The sequence below is a fragment of the Xiphias gladius genome, chromosome 21 (assembly GCF_016859285.1).
Source record: "Xiphias gladius isolate SHS-SW01 ecotype Sanya breed wild chromosome 21, ASM1685928v1, whole genome shotgun sequence".
Lineage (NCBI taxonomy): Eukaryota > Metazoa > Chordata > Actinopteri > Istiophoriformes > Xiphiidae > Xiphias > Xiphias gladius.
The window spans coordinates 14,370,813-14,387,474 of NC_053420.1; the positions used below are offsets into that span (position 1 = coordinate 14,370,813).

Sequence of the window (16,662 nt, forward strand, 5' to 3'; positions counted from 1 at the left end):
AAATCCATCCATGAAAGCAGGGCTGAAGCCTTGCTCCAGGATTACAGCTTGAGGAAGATTTAGTGACTGACACATGTTGTACACCTCCTCTCTGCAAGCCTTCTTTCAGTGCAATAAATAAAAAAGAATCAGTGGCTGCTATGCTGGATCACTGAGTACAGGATGACGAAGAATGAACCTGTGGGATGGGAATATTGTTCCCTGATCCCTTGTCCCAAGACTTTAACTGGAAGAGGAGGATATGCTGAGACTATTGAAGCTGCATGAGAGAAGCTGTCCTATAAAGAAACTTTGCTGAAGAGCCCAGCAGAATGAGGAGGAAGGTGGGTTCATGTGGTGTGAATGGGACAGGATAGTTGGACTCAAATGTACGATTCAGGGATGAACATCTCCCCAGCGATGGCACCTTTGTCTCCAGGGCTGAGTGGTAGCTCACCACTGTCTTCTCTCTCACCCAAGAAGACCACCTTTCAGTCTATGGGATCTTTGTCATCAGGAAGGTTCTCCCCCTCTCTGGCTAAGGGCTCTTCCCATCAGGTGAAACAGGCCTCGAGCTCCTTGAATTCTCCCACCCCGTCCATTATGAGCTCCCCAAAACTCTGGCAGAAGGCATCCATATCTAGACTCGCAGAGGAGTTTTTCTGGATTGGTGGCAGCATGGTTGCACAGCCCAAATGGAGGCTGGGTCAGATAGGTAAGGACTCAGTAATGACTCATTAAATAATTTTGCCTTCCAGTCCTCAAAGCACTGCAGAATATCAACAGGTTGTTTAGCAGAAGGATTTATGATTTGCTGCAAACTAAAGAGGGATTTTTTAACTGGACACATATGACATTGATTTGATTTTTCAAAAACCACAACCTGTGAATTTGAAACTTTAACCTTATTATAAATGACATCCAAAATGTAGGCATTCCACATACAGTATAATAGAGTGGAGAAGGAGGGAAGCTGGGAAGCCTGCAAGTAGATAATGGGCATATGGAGAGTAGACAATCCTTTAGGATTAGCCTGAAACATGTGCCAGGTTGCGTCATATGTATCTGAGCTTCAGATAACAAACAAAGGTTACCTGCTCTCAGCGCACAAAACAATCACGCCACTTCACCATGAAGAAGGATGACCTGAATTTTATAACAAAATTGTTGGATCTGACATGCTATTTCAGTACAAGCACTATGAACCCACCATTCAAATTTGAAAAAAGAAGTGTGGAGAAATAATTTCAATCCTTGTGAGTCAGCTGATAATTGATTGATTTGTTTTTTCAGACAATAATCATTTCAGGGTTTTGTATCTCTTCCTTATTGGGCCTCTAATCATTAACACATAAAAAGCTCCTTAAACCCCTGTGTGACGCAGCCTATAATCTCACAAACAAGTGCTTGATGGTAAACCTCTATTTGTCTCGGCGGCTTCAGGGATTCCTTTGAGTTAGTTATAATGTCTTCCTGCACAAAATCACAGCACACTGCAATATTTCACATAATACACACAGTCTCAACAAAATTTCCAATTATACCAAGGCATTTTTGACTAAATCAGTGGGAAAAATGGACAATCTCAAGCAACAACATGATACAATTTCACTTAAAAACTTAACAGAAACACAGTTTGAATGGACTTCATGTGATGTTTAGACTACGTAAATGACAATGTGATCATCCCAGCGGATTACTGAAAGGTTTCACTAACAGACAAGGACTGCCATTTGACCCTTGATAAATTAATACGTCTCCTTGTGCTCTCATGTAGTGGAGAGGTGCATGTGCACCATGCAGAGTGGCACTCAGATGACCAAACTGAAGGGGAAGAAGAAAGGACTGGTCAGATTCTTTTACCTGGACGAGCACAAGTCCTGCATCCGATGGCGGCCCTCCAGGAAACATGACAAGGCCAAAAGTGAGCGCTCACCACTCTGAATTTACAGAACTGAACATCTGAATATGCATTTTTCAGTTGGCTGCTCTTGTGGATGGTTTTGGTTTTAATGTAGCACTCAAGATCAAACTATTCAGCGCTGACCACATGGCAAGAGCATAAGTGCTGTAAAATCACCATCACTAAAAAGACAAATTAGATTTATTGAAGATTAGGAGGGGTATGAATAGATTGAACCTCCTCTTCTCTCAGTGGGGCTGCAGAATACCGATGTGCCGCCCTCTGTTTAGGTGAGGCTTGCGCATTAATCTATGAGTATATCTTGAGATCACTAACTCTGGTCCCTCTGAGCAAAATTACATTTGGTTGTAACCCCTCTTTGTGTGTTGTTATGGCGATAAAAGCAATATTTGCATGTAAAAATTTGATTATGTACCATTATGCTTGATGCGGAAAGATGCTGTAAAAAGTTCACTAAATAGCTGCCTGATTTATTAATTGGTTATGAAAAATTAATTTCACGAGCAATATATGTTGGATTACTGTTTCATTACGAGCTATCACATTGTACCCTGTAAATTACAGTAAAATGCATTTTATCACAGCATTTTTCTAGGCAAACTTATGTATAAAACCCATAATAAATGTTGAAAGCAATTATTTAAATCAAATATTTCTTCATTTTTAAAAAGCCCTGGTTATTCTAAAAAAGAAACTGTACATAATACATCCATATTTGAAGCTAATTAGAGACTTTGAGGGACAAAAATGCAGTTTTTGATAAAGGACTGAAGGGGTACTTACACAAGTGTTTCAGCACAAAAAGAGTCTAATGACAATCACTGGAGCCACTGATCCAAACAAACACAATTTAAAATGATGGAAAGCTCTGATTGATCACTACAACCTCCCTTGATCATCTGTTTCAGTAACTATTGATTCCATCCATGAAGTCTGTGAGGGGAAAAAATCTGAGATCTTCAGGCGGTACGCAGACAACCGTTTCGACCCAAACTGCTGCTTCAGTATCTACTACGGGGAGCGTGTGAAGTCCCTGGACCTGGTCTCCACCAATGCAGAGGAGACCCGCACCTGGATCACTGGGCTGAAATACCTCATGGCTGGTATCAGTGATGAAGACAGTTTGGCCCGGAGGCAACGCACCCGTGATCAATATCCTTTATCCAGCCAGTCATGCACATATTCAGTCTCTAAATGGCAACATAATTAACTGTTATAAACACATGACTTCATATTCAACTGATTATTTAGCTTAAGAGTGATGATAAAAACACTCTGAACTGAATAATTACACCATTGGTACAAGAAGTTGAGAATACTCTGACAGAAACACTCACATGAACCAACCCGATCATGATCCTTGTAGTTTCCTCCTTAACTGCAGCCTAACATGGTTACAGCAGACTTTCTCTGAGGCCGACAAAAACGGAGATGGCACGTTGAGCATTGGAGAGGTTCACCAGCTGCTCCACAAACTCAATGTGAATTTACCCAAGCAGAAAGTCAGAGAGATGTTTCAAGTAAGACCACAGGTTCCACAAAGGTTAATCATAGATTTCGTGTGCATGACCCATCATCAAAGATACCTCTCAGCTTTTGCATATTTTGTAATCTGGTGTCACTAACACAACATCATGGCTGCAAAACATAATTGTATGAAGCTATGTGATTTAACTGGTGACTGGATTGATGGCTCTGCAGCTGAAAATAAACAAACAAGACTAAGAGTTTACAGCCATGCAGTCAGCTCTGTGAAGCTGCAACTCAGCAACAGCTGTGCTACGCACTAAATGCTAGTGTCTGCATACTAGCATGTTCACAACGAAGGTGTTTACCATGGTCACCATCTTTATGAAGCCTGTTGGAGTCAGGGGATAGCCAAAGTCAGTAGGGCTTTGTCCTCTCAGGACCATGAATATCTGTAAAAATTTTCACCGCAATCGAGCTGCTACCATGGTTAAAAATAAAGAAAGAAGTTTTTATATAGCAAAAAATGGCATCTAGCACTTAATTTTTCTAAACCAGAAAAAAAGAAAGCATTTGCAGGACAGGATTGACAAGTGGCTTCTGGAGAGGAAAATTTAATGATTTCTTAACGCATTGATGTTTTGGACAGGCACCCTTCCTCTGAGTGCAAACTGACAACAGAAAGAAACCAGGGTTGAAAAAAGAATTATTAAGACCTTTACGTTAAAGAAAAGGGTTATTGCTAGAAAATTCTTGATGTTTCCTTAAGATGTCTAGTCTCAACATGATCTTCACATCATTTTTGGTTATGGAAGCAGTAAGACAAAACGATGGCGATGGAGCCAGCAGACAAATATGTATATACAGTATTTTGGCAGGAAAGTGCCACAGGACGGCCATATGGCCACCGCTGAACAGATGGCTTCAGCTGCACTGCAAAATTGCTTTAGTTCAGTCGCTCACTATCCTCCCCTCCTTATAATGATAGTCTCTGTGAATGAGCTCCATCGTGTTTGATGGTTACAGAGATACATGCTTCAGATGGCTATGTAGTGGTACATATTTTTCTTTGGCAGGGTGGTTATCTCAAATCACACATACTGAGAGAGTTATCTCTGGCTCAAAAAATACTTTTGTCACTATCTGTAGGAAGCAGACACAGACGAGAACCAGGGCTCTCTGGGCTTTGAAGAATTCTGTTCGTTCTATAAGATGATTTCCACACGCAGAGACCTCTATCTTATAATGATCTCCTACAGCAATCAGAAAGAAGTCTTGGATCTCCACGACCTTGCACGCTTTCTGGAAAATGAACAGAAGGTACAACAAACTGAGTAAAACTAATCACACAGATTTCAGATGGAAAGAACACCTTATTCTGTGTATTTTCTTGAAAAATTTATAAACTTAATATTTTCATCAAATCAAACCCCATTTGTGACACTGTTCATGGTCAGTATTTTTTTTCAATAGCCATTCATGTATTTAAATTCTGTTGTTTCTTCTCTTTATATTAGTTTTCATTGTTGGTTGCAGAGCCTGACATAAGCCTCACTTTCTACTGTTTTTACTAGATAAAACCCTAGAATAAAAGTAAAAGTCTCAAATTTAAGTTATGCAGTGACAAACAAAAGTTTTAAACCTTGATTTAAAAGAACTTAAAAGAACTTAAGTTACTACCAATGCAAATCGAACATTTCCTACTGCTGCTACTTCACAATAAAAGCATTCAACTGACAAAACATATGTGTCAAATTTTGGGTAAGTTAACCAAAAAGATGATTCCTCATGTTGTTTTTTTTGCAGATGCGAGGTCTGGCCAGAGAGCATCTAGTTGACATTGTGGCAAAGTTTGAGCCATGTCCTGAGAACCTGCAGCGTTTGGTACTGGGTATTGATGGTACGGCGAATGCCCAAATATGCATGTGACAAATGAAGCATCATTGACATCACATGTGTCACTTGGACCAGACATGACATCAACATACAAATAAAACACCTGGTATGAAACTTTCTTCCTTCAGGTTTCACCAACTACATGCGGAGTCCTGCAGGTGATATCTTCAACCCCGAGCACAATCAGGTGAACCAGGACATGACGCAGCCTCTGTGTAACTACTTCATTGCCACATCACACAACACCTACCTGACAGGAGACCAGCTGATGTCTCAGTCTAGAGTGGAAATGTATGCCTATGTTCTCCAGGCTGGCTGTCGCTGTGTGGAGGGTAAGAGCCTGCAAAACTAGAAGTTCAGCTCTCTTCACTGTAATTTCATCACAGTACAGGCCCCACAGTTCAGGCAATGCACTTTCCTCCTCCTCTTTCAGTGGACTGCTGGGATGGGCCGGATGGAGAGCCCATTATCCATCATGGTTACACCTTGACATCCAAAATTCTCTTCAAAGACGTTATTGAAACAATTAACAAATATGCCTTCACAAAATCACAGTAAGTGCTTCTGGGTCCTGATATTAGTAAAGTTTGACAGCCAGCACAGTAAAAAGCATCATGCCTATATGCCATGCTGGCTCAGTAACCCTGGTATCATCCCCCACCCCCCCACCACAGGTACCCAGTGATCTTGTCCATAGAGAACCACTGCACTGTGCCTCAGCAGAAAAAGATGGCTGAGTATCTGAGAGAGGTGCTGCAGGACAAACTGGACCTGTCCAATGTCAACGTGCACGAATGCAAGAAGCTGCCCTCACCTGAGATTCTGAAAGGGAAAGTGTTAGTCAAGGTAAAGCCTTTTTTTTAGCAACACATGATATTCTGCTAAGTGCTGAGCTGAACGGACCCACACAAAGTATAAGCAGTAAATATAAAGTAGTAAAAATATACAACAAAGCACAGTTGCACATTAAAAGGCTAAGTGCCTTTTTTATGAGTAACTGAATAAATGATTGTTGTTTATTAGGGAAAGAAGCTGCCAGCAAACGTAGACCCTGATGCAGAGGAAGGTGATGTGTCGGATGAAGACACTGGTGACGAGGAAGAGGAGGAAGACGATGATGATGAGAACCCACAGGTTAGTGAAACCTTGAAACATAGATAGATAGATACATAGATAGACAGATAGATAGTATACACACATTCATATATTATCTGTGACGTTTTCAGGATGGGAATAATGTTACTTCTACCAATCAGCCCAAAAAGAAGAGACGCTTTGGCAGATCAATCATAAGGAGCTTCAGACGAAAGGTCTGACGTTTGTTCATTTTCTCAAGCTATTTAAATATCTTCCCTCCAATTGAGTTTTAACCTCACTTCCTGGGATAAAAATGTGAATAATAAATTTGACAGCTTACTGTTTAGACTAGTCTGAATTTTTAAAAAAAAGATCCGTTTTTTTTCAGGGGAAAAAGAGAATTCGAGTAAAAAATAAGGTGATGTCTGACAGAGAATCAGACTACAGCAGCAGCAGGGAAAGGACCCAAATTGTTTACCATCCCAAGTAAGACTATTAGTCGTTGAATTACAAAGTTTTAGCAGTCTAATGCTCCTAGGATTATCAGTTGCACTTGTATGTCTACAACTTTCCCTTCAGGAAGAGGAAAACCATGAGGCTGGCTCGACCTCTGTCCGACCTAGTCAAATACACGAAATCTGTCCGTGTGCATGACATAGAAACACAAGGTAAACTCAAGAGACATTAAAGTGAACATCCAACTTGATATTTTTTGCATATGTTTGCAACAAATATATCTTGCAGGTCATTGTAAGTATTGAGAAAGGATGCTTGATACTGTTTTGTTTACGTCTGGCAGCATTTGCGAACAGTTGGCAGGTATCATCCCTCAATGAGACTGTTATGAACCAGATCTTACAACTGAAGCCGGGTGAGTTGGTGCGTTTAAACCAGCGCCAGCTTCTAAGGGTCTACCCATCCAACTACAGAGTGGACTCAAGCAACTTCAACCCACAACCATACTGGAATGCAGGATGCCATATGGGTAAGACCGTCAGAGACTTTGTCAGAGACAAATACCGCATAATTTTAATAAATAACAATACGACGTCTGTTTGGTATTATAGCAGCTTTTCATTTGTATATATGTTTGATTTTAGTTGCGATGAACTATCAGACAGAGGGACGTATGCTCGAACTGAACCGAGCCAAGTTCTCAAGCAATGGAAACTGTGGATATATCCTGAAGCCTAAGTTCATGTGTAAAGGTGTGTGCGTATTGGAGTTTGTAAAGAGTGAATGGAACCTGTCCCTGTGTGAGGATATAGTAACTTGTTTTTTTTTGTTGTTTTTTCACAGCTGCCTTTAATCCCATGTTGGAGGATCCTCTACCAGGACACAGAAAGACTCAGTTAGTGCTAAAGATCATCAGTGGACAGCAGCTTCCCAAACCAAAGGACTCGATGTTTGGGGACAGAGGAGAGGTGAGGCCAAAGTATAGCAGACATAAAATGGTGGCTACACTGTTAAGGCATATTAAAAACTGTTTTATCTCTAAAATACTGTTTCTCTTCATGTTTTTACACTTTCAGATTATTGATCCCTTTGTGGAGGTTGAGATTATTGGTCTACCTGTTGATTGTTCCAAGCAGCAGACCAGGGTGGTGGATGATAATGGTATCTGTGCAGGCTCCATCACGCAATTCAATGATCTCATACCAAGTTGACTTTTGTGCTTTTCAGTCTTGGTATCTTCCCTTCTGCTGTCATTCAGGTTTCAACCCGATGTGGGAGGAGACCCTCGTCTTTAATATTCAAATGCCGCAGATCGCCCTGGTGCGTTTCCAGGTGTGGGATCATGATCCTATTGGACGAGATTTCATTGGACAAAGGACTGTAGCTTTCACCAGTTTGATGCCGGGTACGTTACATAAAAAGATATCTGTGATGCATTCTCCAGAGTTTGCTCCGAGTAAAAATCCCCATAAGTTTAATCAGTTACAGTTTCAACTTTATGCAGTTTAAGGATCAGCAGATCAAAACATTGTAAGAAAAATGCAGAGCCTGTGTGAACAAGTTTTTTTGAAATATCTTTTCCAATGGGAAAAGTGTGAGTTCAGTTTACAGAAAAACAGCATTAAAAGAATAGTCAAACATTTTGGATAATATGCTTATTTGCTTTTCTACAGAGAGTTAGATAAGACGATTGATACTACTCTCATAACTATCCATTCAGTAAGGCAGCTGCCAGTTAGCTAAGCTTAGCAAAAAGACCGGAAACAGGGAGAAACAGCTAGAGTGTTTAAAAAGGTAACACATTCGGCCCACCAGCTAATGTAAAGCTCACTTACTACACATTACACATTATATCTCGCAGTAACTTAGTAATTACAAGACTCCAGGAAGTGGCTGCACCCAGCCAAGAAACAGTCCCACACACTTAACCCCTCATAAAACTACAACTTGTCATTTTTACATTTTGGCTTTTGTACAGATTAAATAAATGATACGCAACATGTAAATTAGCTAATTCCATGCAAGAACGCAAATAAGCATATTTCCCAAAATGTTGAACTATTCTTTAAATATGAATGAAATTCAGTTTAACAGGATTTTTTTTAATGCAACACTTGTAGGTTATCGGCACGTGTACCTGGAGGGGATGGCGGAGTCGTCCGTCTTTGTTCATGTCGCTATCAATGATATAACAGGAAAGGTGAGCAATTCAAAATAATAAACACACATCTAATTTCAGATTCATCTGAAAAGGATATCCTAAAACCTTTTTGTGTTCTTTGCAAAACAGATCAAACCCTCAAATGCGGTGCAAGCTGCCAGAAAACACATCCAAAAAGCAGCTCAGAAGCATATGAAGGGTCATCAAAGGCAGCCTTCCCTAGACTTCTCTGTCCAGTCCTCAGAAGACGGACGTGCTCTGTACTTCCGCAAGGATCTGGATACCATCTCTCAGGACAGCAGGAATGCGGAAATGTCTCCTCTGGTGCAAGGGCCGGCAGCCAAGGCTGCCATCCACAAAGGGGCCATGAGTGAGCCAGTGAGGCGTGCTCACAGAGTTAAAATTCATGAACCACCCGAGACAAGGAGAGGGATCTTCAGCCGGATGTCCTCCACTGACTCCCACCACATGGGGGCTGCTCCCTGTGCGATAGCAGATAGCTTTGACCTTGAAACCTCTTCCCAGGCCTCTTGTCCCGATAGTCCTGCCCCTGACAGCCAAAATCCAATACGAGAAGAAATGGAGAATGAACTTAATGAACCACCAGAGTCAAACTGTGCTGAGCAGGAGACAGTTCAGACATTTGAACCAGAGCAGCCTGAGCCATCAGTAGCACAAGAATTGGCTATTGAACCTGAGCGACCACCAGAAACCCAGAGTCGGACTGATTGGCTCCCTCAGCCTCAGCCTCTGCCCCAGCCTGAAGCCAAATCTCCTCCACTTATCCCTCCATCATCCCCCGCCAGGGTGAGACGGACCTTAGAGGCTCTAGCCACCCACCGACCGTTCACCCCATTACGTACAAAGGCCCGCTCACGCAGTTGCCCTCGAAAACAGACTACCTCTCCTCAGACACCGATGGTGAACCGCAAACCTGCTTCACAGACGCAGCGAGCACAAAACTATGGCAGCTACAGGAACCAGGTGAGACACATACCCAACGGTCTCTGCCTGTCCGACAGCACGTCCAGCAGCAGCGGCGGCAGCACTGATAGCCTGGAGTCTGTGCCCTCCTGTGTGCCTGCCAGCACGGAGCAGCGTGACAGCACCCTGCAGAGGGAGATGAAGGCCCTTTTTGACCAGAAGATGAGAGAAATCCGCTGTAAGTCACCGCTTTTTCTAGATGGTGAGTCATGGATGACTTGAGATTCTTGTTTGCAAAGTAAAATGAAAACAAATGTATAATTTAAATGGCTGTATTAAATTCTGGTTTTTGTTTTTACTTTTTGTATTTTTTTTGTATTTTTATTTTTTTATCAGACCACAGTTTTAATTAATGACTCCAAAGACAACAAGCTCCTTCTGAGGACGCAGAAGACGAGCAACAACTACAACACAGAGGAGGTGTGGGAGGACAAACATAGATGAGGGGACAGAGTCACAAAGCAGTTCTGATTTTCTTTCTAGATGCATGGGAAGACACGAAGCAGAATTACACAATTAGAGTGTTTTTATTATTTTAGGCCTGCTGTAATGTTTACAATCCACACTGTTGTATTCATGCTGCTGGAATGTTTACAAACAACACCGTTTTTATGCATGAAATAGTTTTTAAAAGGAAATTATTAAAATCATGTGATGCCATTGCCAACTGTACAAAACAGCATGATGTAGAGTCATAAAAAAGTACTAGCAAACTTAGAAGTACATGATCACTATTTGTTAGTAAAAAGTCTCAGTTTCAGGTGTAAACATGGATCATTATTTTCATAATATTTAAACTATAATGTTTTGCTTTTTCATTGAAACAGTAGCATTTGTACTTGAAAATCAATAAACTGATTATTTTAATAAAGTGTGAGTTTTTTTATTTTCTGATGTATCTTTACAAGTGAGAAAGTTCAAATCCTAGAATAACGTTAAGGTTCCTGTGAATATTAGAAATAACTTTTAAACCAAACAAACTAAAAGTGAAAAGAAACACCGTTTTCAGACATGTTAAAACTACATGTTTCTATGTCATTTCTATGCTTTTTCTTTATCTTTGTCTACATTTTCCTGGGGTGTGCTCGCATTGCTGGTCCTCAAGCGCAGACTCAGTTCTTCAGTCAGCACAGTGCAGCAGGATTTCTGAGGGCAGGACATATAAACATCAACGGTTGTGAAACAAATGTGAACATGGCCAATAGGCGGACCCGTATTCCAAATAACACTCATACCAAGAGGATTGCAACAAAAAACAAATCTCACTAAACATAAATCGTATTACAAAATGCAGAGTCCTCCTTCAAGCCAGACAGCGATAAAGTTTCCAGATAATGAATCCAAGTTTCTTTTCTCGATCACCCCCAGTTCAGGGAACTTGAACAACCTCAATGCCTGTAAATCAACCGTCATCAACCATATGATTATAGGCACTGAAGTGGCTATGGGGGACGTCTCATCATGATTCCTAATGTAATAATGATGTTCACAAATTTGAGTTTTTAGATTACATTTTTTTGCCAACATAAGATAAATCATATGGACATTTAAGTGGATAAACAACTAAAGTGGTGTTACATGTGATTCTGCCTTTAACAAAAAAAATGTTCCTGCCAGTTGAAGGAGGAGTGGACTTATTACCTCCGATCAGAAAGCTGCATTTTACACAAGTTAGAACAAGGAAAGTTACCACTGGGAATGTTGGGCAAAACATTTGAAGGTGTTATTGGCATATCAGGTTTATCTAGATAGTCTCTTATGCTAGGCGCCCTCTTGTGGCAGAATCTAGTAGCTGACTCAAAGGCTTTCCCAGTACTGGAGTCAGATGCCAAGATATGCCAGTGTTTATTAACCGCATCTTCAACAGACTTAGAAACAGGGCTATATGTAGACACAGAAGCCCCTTACTAGGTTTAACAAGCAGAAGTTCATTACGATTAATTTGTTTCTCTTTGTTAAAAGTTTTATCTGACAAGGATTTGCTAGAACCGCTTGCCTCAAAGCATCCACACAAATCTTAGGCCTGTGTGTTGTTGAGGAAGCATGACTGTCTGAGTCTGGCTGTGTCTTCTGCATTAGGGTGTTTTACAGCTGATGTGAAAACCAATTGGTAAATGACAGGGTTGCTTTGAACTATAACAAATTTGTGTTGTCTTTAAACGGTTGAGCAACCGCTGCACGCTCCAGGCTTATGAAACAGTTTCAAATCCTAGTTGATAAACACACATTTACAGTGTCAAGCTAAAAACAAGACTGTTTGGTTTAGTTTTTGGAAAGTTAACACTTTGGGAATGGATGTTTTGTCACTGGACAGCGGTAATTGAATTTGTGAATGCACTTGCACATACCCTCTGCTCCGCTGCACTTCTGCGACTCTTGGAGATGAGCTCCACGAGAGCCAGCAGAGCTCCCAGCCCCAAGCCCAGGGAAAGAACCAGAAACATCCCCTTGAGACCGTGCAGCTGCACAGATGAGGACTTGGCTTTGTCTGCTATGCAGCTGCTGGCCCACCACTTGCTTCGCAGGTAAGCCAGCTCTCCAGCCTCACTCAGCTGAAGGATTGCCACACTGAGGTTCTTTATGAGGGGAGAACCTTGAAGAAATTGATAGGTTTAATATTAGCTACACTATTCCAATGTTTCTTTAAATCACGTTATTTAATGATGCTTTAAAATAGCAGCCTCACCAAGGGCGGCAGCAATGCTGTATCCCCTCATGCCAACGACTTCATGAGCTCTGACCAGTTCACAATGACGTGCTACTGCCAAGTCCAGAGAGACAGACTCTCCAATAAAGGCAAAGTTGCCCTCTTTTGCACGCCGGACCCCTTCGTCCATTGATGACACAAAACTTTTAGTTCTCTCCATGTGTTCATAGATTCTGCGGTACACTGGGTTGTTTGAATTCTGAAGGAAGGAAAAAAAACGATTAGAGAGCATAAAAACTGCCGTGAGACACTTGATGCAATGCATGAGTCGTCTTTCAAGTCTTAACAACTGAGAGACCAATGTCTTCATTCACACCTTAAAGAAGGAAAGGGTGGAAGAGCCAGCCAGGCAGCCATACTCAGTTGTGTCCTGATTGGCCAAGTCCTCAAACCCTTTCACCATCAGCTGAGTGGACTCAGAGCTCTTAGAAGAGCTGAGGTTAGAGAAATAACAAGCCAGGAGGACAACAGTAAATAACCACCAGCTGCAGCAAATGACACGTCCTGAGAGAGCTTTGGGGTGAGGACCAGCACCTGACGACACAAAAAAAGAACACAAAGGAAAATGTCAATGTCTGTAGGTGAAGGATGATTTTTGCAGACAAAGCAAAACAAATGAGCCAATTCATTAAACAAGGAGAATCTCCTCTCTGTTTGTTGAATTGGCATACAAAGTGTCTGGTTTTACTGTTTACCTTGAAGAGTCAGAGCTCCAGCTGTGTACCACAGGCTGTGGATGAGGCTGAATCTGTTCTGTTCACTCTGAGGCTGACTCCACTCACATGGGCTGATTCTGCGTTCACATACAAAAAATATCAATTATTAATGTAACAGCACTCCACTGCTGGCAAAAACAGACAGTAGATATTCACATTTAAATAACAAATCAAAAATGAAATTCCTTGCATCACCAACCTGGCAACTATGAAGATGCTTGCAGCAGTCCCCAAATAGGCAATGAGGATGCCGACCCAGGTCTCGGCTGTAAAGGGGGTCAGGAAATCAAAGAAGCCTGATCTCTCGGAGATGTCCTTCCTCAGCAGGATGCTGATTCCTGTTTGCATGAACGGTTTGGTCATCCCCACAGCTTTCTCCCGGGCTGCAGTGAGAGTCAGCGGAGCGATCGCAAGATCTGCCTCCTGCAGGGAAGGCATAAATACATAAACGTGTGTAATAAGATATTATGTACCGTACATTTATAGAAACTCCCTAAGGGGTTTAAGAGTTTTTAATTCAACCAACAACCTCGCTGTTGTTCGCACTACATTTTCACTTATTGTAAATGCGTGCCTTGCTGCCCTTTGACCCTTTCAAATGCCAGTTTTCATGTACTCACCCCTCTCACCACCTCTCCAATCATCCCATTCCAGTTCCCCTTGTCATCCTGCCTGCCGTACGAGCCATCCTTCACCAGCTGCACTCTGTATTTGAAGCCCAGTTTCTTGGCTACTTCAGACAGCAGGTCCATGCAAAAGCCTTCCAGTTGTGTGCCCTTGGAAATTGTATATGGTTCTTGCTATAAGTAAATATGTTAAAAGATAATCAGTGAAATGTGTTTGACCTTTAACCTTGTATTCACAGTGATATAAAGCTTGAGTATGAGCCAGATTAGCTACCTTTATTGTTGTGATTCTCAGCTCTGATTGCACTGATTGTGAGGGGGAAAGTAATAAACAGGTTAGTGCAATAATTCTCAGATCAGTAGTTCCCAAACTTTTCTAAACTTTTCTAAAAAGTGTTTTTGTTTTTTCGTGAGCTTCTACATCACTAACTGAAACATAACTGCAAATTTAACAGGGTTTTTACCAATGCTAAGGCTCTAGGGATTGCAGTTTTGGTCGGTTGGTCTCAACAACTATTGTATGGATTAACACGAAATTGTGTAGAGACATGTGTGGTCCCCAGAGGGTGAATCCGTCAGACTTTGGTGATCCCCTGACTTATTATCTAGCAGCACCAGGAGGTCCTAGTTTTCACACGTCCAGCGAAATATCTTAACATCTATTAGATGGATTGGCATGAATAATTTTGGTGATGGTGACTTTTCTGACGTCAGCATTTAGTTCAAAGCATTGCAAGAGAAACTACTGTGGGTGTAGACTTTTGCTAATATATGATTTTGGTATTTATGGCTAAGTTCTTCTTTTTTGATATGTTTTAAAATTTAATATAAAATGTAGACAGTTTAAAATTTACCGCATTCTTTTTTGTGGGTTGTAACAATATTAAAGATGTACGATAAAAAAACGAATAGCACCATTCATCTTGTCTATGAAAACTGAACAGTTTGGAAGGTATGAGGAGGCAACAAATAATGGGGATACATCAGTCATTCTCACAGCTGTTGTCCACCCTAAACTTAGCTGAATCAAAGACTTCTTTGTGGGGGGGCCATCTTCAGCCTTATTCAGACACGCAAAGATGTCTGAGGTGAATTTTGGGGTGCAAGTATTGACCTTTTGGTCACAACTGGTTTCCGGTATCCCAGAGATCTGGCCACTCTATTCTTCTGCTTGAAAACGATTTGCTGACCACAATTTATTTAGAGCAGTGTGCTCATTCAAGAGTCTCAATGCCACGGCACTGTGAGATGGGAGGGCAGTCAAAGAGTATCAAAAGCCTCAATTCAGGCCAAGGCCTCAGGGATCCATCACCACAGGATGATCCTGAAAACCATCAGATCCTCCTTTTCAAAAGATGACACGTATACAAGCTCTTCAAGCCCCTGTCACTTTTTGGCCACTCTGAACACAGGGTCTTTGTTTGCTCCATAGAGTTGATTTATTACCATTTTTTGTGAGAGTGTCAACTGGCTTGCTTTCCTTGTCTGTTTTTCTACAAGAGTTGGACAGGATGTGGCACAACACTTTGATATTCATCCGATCTGACAGTTTATGTATTTATGTCTTGTCAAGCCTGTGAAATTTCTACCAAACACAGCTGTGAAAACACGAGGAATCTGGCGGAGACAAAAAGCAAGCTGCCACCACCCTGAATTACAAATGCAGTGACCGGGTCAAACTAAGAAGTATCCGTATCCAGAAACAAAAATTCTTTTTTTTAATTTTCAAATCTTGTCAACCAGACCGACTTCTACATCAGTGCACGCTCAGTCACTTTCAGCATGGTTTAACTATCGGTATAACTATTGTCAGCATTATCTAACAAGCCTGGTTAAATCTGTTATATTGCTCTAGTGTGTTGTTAATATTTCTGCATAAGTACAAATCTGAGGTGAATAAAATTCGCTTACCTGCAGTACACATTCCAAGGTCCAGGAAAAACCCAAAAAACAAAACAAAGAAGCCAAACAGCATCTTGTCTCTGGTGATTTGCATCCTACGAATTATAAATAGTCGATTAGTGGTTGATGGTGCATCAGAGGGACCACATGGATAAACTTACATGAATGTATGTTAAAAGATCTTTCTACGTACAAATGAAAAGATGTCAATCAAGTCATCACATTAAATAGTTTAAAAACTAACAATCAGATTAGAGGGTATAGATAAGATGGATGTCCTTACTATCTGAGAAGAGTCCAAGATGTGACTGCTGGATTGGCACGTCAGGCTTCAGACGGACCCCAGTGGGCTCAACCGTACTGCAGCATGAGCTGAAGTTTTTCAGATTCAAACGTCTCAAGACAACCAACGTCGTTTTTGTGGGTGGAGAAAGTGGAAGAATTTTGAAGGGTTGGGAAGAAGCAGCATGAAGTATGAACATACAGCTTCCACTGCAGATTAAAAGGAGGTGATTTATACTAAAAATTACTCTGAAGAATATCTTGATAATATAAATGAATAGAAAAGCATCTGAGTCACATCATCTTGTGAGAGACCAGTAACATTATACACGTACTGTACTTTAGAGTTAGGTTTTATGATATCAACATGACATGTGAACAAAGTTGAACATTTGAAGATAGAGGCGGCTCTCATGCAGCGTATATTACACTTAAAGAAAGCTACATAAAAGCTACATAAGGATTGTTTAACCTTTATTTATTCA

The 16,662-nt window shown here is 41.1% G+C and overlaps 2 protein-coding genes across 2 annotated transcripts; one reads left to right on the forward strand and one right to left on the reverse strand.

The window, feature by feature from the left end:
* The first annotated feature begins 381 nt into the window (after positions 1-381).
* On the forward strand, positions 382-10,528 carry plch2b (phospholipase C, eta 2b). Its single transcript, XM_040159006.1, has 22 exons — positions 382-424; positions 497-694; positions 1,757-1,903; positions 2,812-3,055; positions 3,294-3,423; positions 4,520-4,690; positions 5,177-5,270; positions 5,395-5,598; positions 5,700-5,820; positions 5,941-6,112; positions 6,290-6,400; positions 6,493-6,576; positions 6,732-6,829; positions 6,923-7,011; positions 7,143-7,328; positions 7,444-7,551; positions 7,643-7,767; positions 7,876-7,960; positions 8,058-8,204; positions 8,920-8,999; positions 9,090-10,146; positions 10,281-10,528. The coding sequence occupies exons 1-22, from the start codon at positions 382-384 to the stop codon at positions 10,295-10,297; spliced, it is 3,711 nt and encodes a 1,236-aa protein (XP_040014940.1). The 3' UTR covers positions 10,298-10,528.
* si:dkey-183j2.10 (glutamate receptor U1) lies at positions 10,529-16,273 on the reverse strand. Its single transcript, XM_040159628.1, has 10 exons — positions 16,179-16,273; positions 15,905-15,990; positions 14,268-14,299; positions 13,988-14,167; positions 13,567-13,790; positions 13,347-13,444; positions 12,968-13,185; positions 12,631-12,850; positions 12,293-12,537; positions 10,529-11,090 (listed from the first exon to the last, which is right to left on the reverse strand). Exons 2-10 carry the CDS (start codon positions 15,987-15,989, stop codon positions 10,986-10,988), a joined length of 1,407 nt encoding a protein of 468 aa, XP_040015562.1. The 5' UTR covers position 15,990; positions 16,179-16,273; the 3' UTR covers positions 10,529-10,985.
* Positions 16,274-16,662: the final 389 nt, after the last annotated feature.